Source organism: Populus alba, chromosome 8 (genome assembly GCF_005239225.2).
Source record: "Populus alba chromosome 8, ASM523922v2, whole genome shotgun sequence".
NCBI classification, from domain to species: Eukaryota; Viridiplantae; Streptophyta; class Magnoliopsida; order Malpighiales; family Salicaceae; genus Populus; species Populus alba.
Genome location: NC_133291.1, coordinates 9554940 through 9562129, shown reverse-complemented (window position 1 = coordinate 9562129; position 7190 = coordinate 9554940). Strand labels below are relative to the sequence as shown.

The 7190-nt window shown below is 37.8% G+C and overlaps 2 protein-coding genes across 2 annotated transcripts; one reads left to right on the top strand and one right to left on the bottom strand.

Annotated features, from left to right (window-relative positions):
- The first annotated feature begins 257 nt into the window (after window positions 1-257).
- On the top strand, window positions 258-2302 carry LOC118054450 (protein RGF1 INDUCIBLE TRANSCRIPTION FACTOR 1). Its single transcript, XM_035066049.2, has 4 exons — window positions 258-505; window positions 791-1051; window positions 1292-1450; window positions 1606-2302. Exons 1-4 carry the CDS (start codon window positions 503-505, stop codon window positions 1849-1851), a joined length of 669 nt encoding a protein of 222 aa, XP_034921940.1. The 5' UTR covers window positions 258-502; the 3' UTR covers window positions 1852-2302.
- Window positions 2303-4354: 2052 nt separating this feature from the next.
- Window positions 4355-6788, bottom strand: LOC118054441 (PHD finger protein At2g01810). Its single transcript, XM_035066038.2, has 3 exons — window positions 6400-6788; window positions 5980-6223; window positions 4355-5886 (listed from the first exon to the last, which is right to left on the bottom strand). Exons 1-3 carry the CDS (start codon window positions 6719-6721, stop codon window positions 4467-4469), a joined length of 1986 nt encoding a protein of 661 aa, XP_034921929.1. The 5' UTR covers window positions 6722-6788; the 3' UTR covers window positions 4355-4466.
- Window positions 6789-7190: the final 402 nt, after the last annotated feature.

The following is a 7190-nucleotide window of genomic DNA, read 5'->3' as shown; positions in this document are numbered from 1 at the left end:
TAAATGGGACAGTGAAAGGATTATGAAAGCATAATACACTACACTGTTTTGTATCATTTTATTTTATTTTATTTTCTAGGGCAAGAATAAATGGGCATGGGCAAGCTCAGGACTCCACAACAGAGTTAACTTTTGTTCTTTTATAGTTCCGTCTGTAGAAAATTCTATGTTTTTTTTTTTTTTTTTTTTAGTATTTTCCATAATAGAGAGATATTGTACATTACATTCCCGCCGCTGGTAGGCCACTGCTGTGCTGAGTAGAGCAGTAAACAACATTCACTACGATTTCTCTTTCCTTTTATGCTCTCTCTCTCTCTCTCTTTTCTTTCTTAATTTATCTTGTGCATGCCTTGTATCAACATAAACCTTTTGATATTCCTTATGCTTTCCCTTCTCTCTTTTGCTCTTTTCTTTTTCACAGCCTCTGTTTGCAAAATTCTTGGTTTTCACTGAATTGAACTGCCTATTAACAACAGTACAGTTCTATCTCAAACCATAAGAAATGGTATGAGTTCTTTGTCTTGGATCAATTTTAATTTTTGCTACTTCTTTCACTCAGTTTGATTGGTTTTTCAGCAATTTTAGACTCTTGGACTGTTTGCTTGTTTCTCAGTAGAGAGAAATTTGAGAAAGTCGGATGTCTGTTTTTGTTGATTGGAATTAATTTCAGGCAATTTGATTTAATTGACATCTTTTTTTATCTTATCAATTTGTGATTTGAATTATTGGGATTACTCCGTTGTTGAATTGAATTACAATAAATAATCTTTGATGCTCTTTATTGTTGCAGGTAGGCTGCAAAATTTATTTAAAAAACACAGATTGGCTCACTACTCTTCTCCATAGCGATTTCTTTGATTCCTGCAGCAACCATCAAGAACGTAGAAAGAACGAGAGAAACGTGTTCTGTATTGATTGCAGTGTTGAGTGTTGTCGACATTGTATGGAGTCTCATTGCCTTCATAGACAACTCCAGATCTGCAAATATGTTTACCACGATGTTGTTCGCCTTCAAGAGATTCAAAAACATCTAGATTGCTCTAAAATTCAGGTTTATTTATTTATTTATTAATAGTTGTGATTGAATTATGTATCTTTCTTGATAAAGAGTTAGAGAGTAAAGATTTCTGATATAGAAGTCTTTAATGGGATTAAATTTATCAGATTGTTAATATTTTTCTGTTTTTCTTTATCTCTCAATCCTGTCATTCTTTCATTCTCCCTTTTGATAGAATTTTATTTGCAAATGTCTGATTATGGTTTCTGAAGGAAAACTAATTTGATTCGGCAGACCTATAAGATCAACGGTGAAAAGGCGATTCATCTGAAACCACGGCCTCAGCCTAAAGATGCAAGACCATCCACGAAAGCAAAGTTCGGTGCTTCTTGTGAAGCATGTGCAAGATATCTGCAAGATGTTCCCAATCGTTTCTGCTCCATTGCATGCAAGGTAACCAGGATTAACTTTATAGTATCGGGATCATTTTATTGCTTTATGTTTCTTCTATTCCAACAATGTTTTCATTCGAATCGAAGGGCTGGCGCCTTGCTTGCTCAGGATCGCAAAGAAATACCCCTCACGGTGATTTCTGATTGTATTTTCAGGTTTCAGCTGGTTCAGTGGAGCTTAAAGATCAAAGCCATGAAATCATCTCCTTATCAATTCAGGAATTTACCAGCCTTTCCTGGAAGGAAAACCCCAATGCAGAAAAGCACTCAAGTGAGAACGAATCGTCACTTTCCTTGACTGATATGTCTGAGGATACTCAAGGCTGGATGAATTCAGCTTTGAAACCAAGAAGACAATTGCACAAGAGAAAAGGGGTCCCTCGGAGGGCGCCACTATGTTAGTCAAAACAATAACCATGTTCTTTTCTTTTTCTTCTTTCCCAGATTTTTTTTTTATATATATATATATATGATACATTTATGGTTCATATTAAGGTACTTAATAATAATAATAATAATCCACAAATAGCCTTTAAGAACATATCACTCCTAGGTGGCCCCCATTCGGAGATAAAAGGTGGGTTAGTTGAGATGGAGAGCCCACAACAAGAAAAAAACCACTCGAGGCTGTATAGCTTGTTTGTGTGCGTGGTATATAGAAATAAATAATAATGGAGACGATGAGCTTTGCATCTGAATCTATGCTGAAGAGTCTAAATGGTTTCAGTAGGACTTGTAGTCGTGTTGTTATTTATGCCGGTAGTATTTTTAATTCTATGTAAAATGGGATATTCCTCATCGCAAGAGTGGTAAACATTTAGCTGTATGAATGCGTGATTATGATTTGATTCCACTTGGGGACTCTGTTTTTTATGGGAATGTTTCTAAATTGGTTGGCATGCATGTGTTTGCTTTTTCTTCTCTTTTTCTCTAATGTTTTAGCCCGTCATATATCGAGAGGGTTGTCTCAATCCCTGTCGAAATTGGTAAATATGGAGTTTGCAGCTTGGTCTTTAGTTGCTGTCCAATTTGTCCAGCTGGGGCCCTCTCCTTACATCATGGGAACAATGTTTTGTTAAATGCTGTTATCTTATGGAAGGTGGCAGACAAAAAGGGCCGCCAGAATAGTTCATAATCAGTGACTGCCATGAAATAACTAAATAGCTACATCTATGAGCATGTTGCACATGGATGGTTTTCCCGTTTTTTCTTGGGCAGGCATTTCACTGTGCCTCCATGCCGTACTCATGGATTTTCTATGCAGCTTGTTGTAGAAAAGCAATGGGCTTTGTGTTCAGCTTGTTAAAAAAAAAAAAAAAATAGGGTGTCATCTTGGAGAGTTTACTGTGACGAGCTTTTGAAGTTTGAAGAGAAATGAAGTGTCCACTGAGACTGGTAGTTTTTGTCCTTCCTAGTCGTGAGTGCAATGACCGTCTTTTGTTCCTGGGTGTCATGAAAACAAATACCGTGGTTTCTTTTGACCGGCGGCAATGTATAGGGTTTTAGGTTCTGGCCGGAAAAAATGGAAGTGTTTATAGATCACGAACTGGTACATTGTTAGAGGATGCGTACATTCATCATTATGAACTCTTTCTAAATCAGGGTGGCAGGAGCCTCAATGTAAAGTGCAAGAGCGATACTTCTGGGAGTGTCATTAATTTCGTTTTCTTTTTCTTCAAATTTTTTAAATCAATTTGTTTTGTTGTTTGTTTGAAAATAATACATTGTGAAAGTTTTTCCAATCCAAACAGAATAATTTTAAAAAATGCCGTCCAGTTTTTTATTTTATATCGTATCTGTATCTCATACCAATGTACGAGCGGTATAGTATATCCTCATACCAAACCAAAGGCTTTCCAGTTCACTTTCAGGTGGTGAACCCATTGTCGGGATTCGGAGGCTTCAACCCGTTAGTTGTCATCGAGCCCATTGCTGGATGCTCCTAGCTACCATGTTAATCTCACAATGTTAATTAAATCCTAATTACTAAGATTAATAAAGAAAAACTTCTCTCACTTGCTACGTATGCCGTAAGGGCAAGTAAATCCGATTCTATTAACCCATATGGCGTTGGTGATCATCAGAATCTTGAAGGAATTCTTTCTACTCACCAAGTAGAATTTTTAAAAACGAATTCTTTCTTGCTCGCGTCTGCCACGACACCGTGCACTCTTTGTAGCAGCAGTAACCAGATGAAAGGGCATGACGGCGCTGCTCCTTGGAATCGGAGGGAAGGATATGTAAATACCCTTAGTCTTAGCTTCTCGTCCAACTGACCAAAAAATAGCGTCTACCCGTCTGTGCGTGCGCTCGAGAGAAAAAATTGGCTTCAAGGGAGAAAGGAGCTAAAATGGTCTTTCTAAGCAGCTGGGGCATTGATTTATCTCTGGGTTTGTGCATCCATTGATACTCCTAATCTTTATTTATTTCTTTTTTTCAAGGATCTCTCTTATATTTGTTGTTCTAATATATATACAGAGAAGAAAATGTTGGATGGTCGTTTTGATCCATTGAGCTCTGACGTGGACTTGACCCGAGATCCGAGACCAGGCGGGTAATCATCTCTCTCTTTTGTTTTGTTGTCATCTGATCCGGTAACTTCTTACTGATAACTTGACATCAATAATCACTGATGGCAGTGTGCCTCGCTCAGTCGCACTAAGGCACTGATATCTCCCATCTCCAAAGCTCTCGAATTTGACTCTCTTTATAACAAAAAAAAGAAGAAAAAAAGAACAAGAGAAGATAAATTGGTATGTTGAAAATGCTTATAACAAACGTTTCTTATCATCAGTGCCAAGAGTTGATATTTACACAAAAATCAAGAGGAATTTATACCGGAAGCATTGCCTTTTTCAGATGCACAGCTTCTCTATATCATTTTTTCACGACAAAAAATAAAATAAAAAAATAAAAACCTTTCACTGAGCTATAATATCAAGTGTCAGCCTGTTCTCCCATTCCTTTACAGTTTTAGACTCACAAATACTCATCAAAACTGGAAATGGAAAACCAAGTCAATACTTCTTCCTCCCACTCATGCACCTACAACATACAAACATACGAAGGGCAGCTTCATTATCCTTAATGCTGTTGCACCTTGTATGTTGCCACACATGGCAAAGATCACAGGCCACCATCCTCTCCCCATCATCATCTTTAGCCCCACACCCACAATCCACTGTCCAATCATCAGCACCACCTTGATACCTCAGTTTTGTATCCAAGTCTAGCCCACACCCCCTAACCCAAACCTGCACACCTTGCTCCACTTCGCACATTACCCCATCCTGGTACTCCTTCTCCTCTATTTTACCTATCTGTATATCCTTCACAACAAACTTGTCCATTACATAATATGTATCCCTTAAGAGACACTGCACCATCAATTTGAGCTCATCAACAGTAGCATACTGTGGGACCACCAGAAGTTCACCTGGCGGCAATGGCCGTGTCAACTCTTTCACCAATTCATTGTAACTTGGCCTAAACCGGAGAACAAGCCCTAGAAATGAATCCTGATCATTATTGCCCTTAAATTGCCACTGTTTGGCAAAATGCTTGCTATCCAATATTGCTCTGATTGCTAGGGTAACTGAATGAGAATCAGGGTAGCCCAATAAAACATAATTGTACAAAAAATGCAAATCCTTGTTAACATCTAATCCTGGTTCTAGAGCTGGAATATCAGCCTGGGACTCCATTTTCTTTTCACTGTTCCCTTCATGGACAACATCTTGAAGTGAAATTACTAACTTTCTGGTAACTGGGTTGACAACACGATGAATGAATTGATTTTCCACCACAACCTTATCGATGTTTTTTATAACAAAGTCAATCAAACCAGTGTCACCAATGTGCTGTCTAACAGCATCACGCAAGGTTTGCCGATCCATTTTGGACCCATTAGCTTCCAAAGTAGTGAGTACCACTCTGACTACATCATCCAATCTTCTCGCAGGCCATCTACTCTCATCGAATTTAGCAATAAAAGAAAAGGAACTGTGGTGGTTTGGATCCTTAAATAAACAAGTTTCTGGTTGTCGGGCTGTGTGTGTTGATGATTTTGATGGAATAGCAGCCAATGTCAAGGCTATTTTCCTTCGGATTAGGGGAGTGGAGTTCAGAGCAAGCATGAATTGAAACAAATCACTAATGGTAACCAACCGTATCTCACTAGCATCCCTATAAATATTAATGATTCTTTTAACCAATTCTCCTTGCCTTTTGTTGATGAAGTCATGAATAATCTTACTGACGTCTAGTGAGCTGAGGATTTGAATAGCTCTCTCATATTTCTGCTGTGTAACCCCAAAGCTTCCACGGCTGAAATTGTAACCCCATTTTCCAAACCATGTACGCCCATAAGCAACTCCATGAAGCAACCTAAGGTCCATGCTTCCGGCTTTCTTTGACAGGTCTTCCACTGAAATTTCACTGAACAAGAACCAAAAAAAAATTGAAAACGGAAAAAAAGAAAATAGAAGGCAAATAAAATAGAACTCGAAAATGTCATGTTAGATTAGATACCGGGTTTGGAGAATTGAGCAGAGATGATCCCAGAGATTCATGAGTTCTTTCCCATGTAGGAATTTAGAGTTGGCTTCAATTCCATTGATGCATAGGAGATGACCATAGCCATTGCAGTGAATGAGACCATGCAAGAGATGATTATTTTTATCAAGAGATTCTTTGTTTAGAGGTTTGTTCCATTGATCATCCTTTGGAATTATCAGATGGTACCTTCTTTTTGACACAAAATGGTGACTCCAACCTTAAAAAATAAAAACCAAAAAAACAAAATATAGAAAATTAATTAATTAATCAGACCACATGATACTACTCCATTTTTTTTTTAAGAAGAAACATATCAGAGAAGAACTAAAGAACTTAATTCAAAACCCAAATTTAGAATATTAAAAGAAGAAGAAGAAGCAGTTTACTATATACCAATGCATCTGCAGCGATCACAAAGTGGGCGAGGGTGAGAAGAGTGAATGTTCTCTTCAAGAACGTAGAGAGGGAAAACGACGCCGGTGGAGTCACTCAAGAGCAAAGCACACCAAACGGGATTGTGACAAACAGTATAGTCTTCAATCTCAGCGCAATGTTTGAGGAATTCTCTAATGTTATCTCTGAAAGGACCGGAATGAAGGGGCATGGGTGGTGGTGGTGGACGAGGAGGACTACTAGAGTTGTTGAAAGTGGAAATAAGAGGGCTTCCTTTTCGTTTCTTGCTGCAAGCTTCAAATATGGTGGTTGTGATGGCCATTTGTTTTGTTTGGGAGGGAGAGAGGGAGAGGTTGTGTTTTGTGTTCGAGGAAAATGGATTTTGGGTGGGTTCCTGGAGGAGAGGCGGTTTTGATTCTTGAATGGTGATATGACTGTGATAGCCCTTTGTGACGAGGGAGAGTTTGTTGGTTACGAAGTGGTGTTTTGGTCATAATGAGGGTGAGGTGGAGTGACCGACCGACCTTTTGTTTCTCTTTCTTGTTATGGTTTTTTTAGTGTTTTGTTTTGTAAAATATTTTTTATTTAAAAATATATTAAAAGAAAATATTTTATATGAATAAATTAAAATGATTTAAATATATCAAAAAATAATTTTAAATTTTTTTAAAAAATATTTTTTGATATGCAATCCCAAACGAACCGATCATGTAAGCAAAAGGTGAGGTTTATTTGTGATTTGGTGTTTCCTTCCTCTCTTTTTTTTAATGGAATGTACCCATCCATGAAAA

What these genes read in the sequence shown, in the direction of transcription:
- LOC118054450 (XM_035066049.2), top strand. An exon ending in TAGATTGCTCTAAAATTCAG is followed by an intron (nt 1,052 to 1,291) that starts GTTTATTTATTT and finishes TTGATTCGGCAG; the next exon opens with ACCTATAAGATCAACGGTGA. An exon ending in TCTGCTCCATTGCATGCAAG is followed by an intron (nt 1,451 to 1,605) that starts GTAACCAGGATT and finishes TTGTATTTTCAG; the next exon opens with GTTTCAGCTGGTTCAGTGGA.
- LOC118054441 (XM_035066038.2), bottom strand. Translation starts at nt 6,721, where the DNA reads ATGGCCATCACAACCACCATATTTGAAGCTTGCAGCAAGAAACGAAAA. An exon ending in TGATCGCTGCAGATGCATTG is followed by an intron (nt 6,224 to 6,399) that starts GTATATAGTAAA and finishes TTATTTTTTAAG; the next exon opens with GTTGGAGTCACCATTTTGTG. An exon ending in TGCTCAATTCTCCAAACCCG is followed by an intron (nt 5,887 to 5,979) that starts GTATCTAATCTA and finishes GTTCTTGTTCAG; the next exon opens with TGAAATTTCAGTGGAAGACC.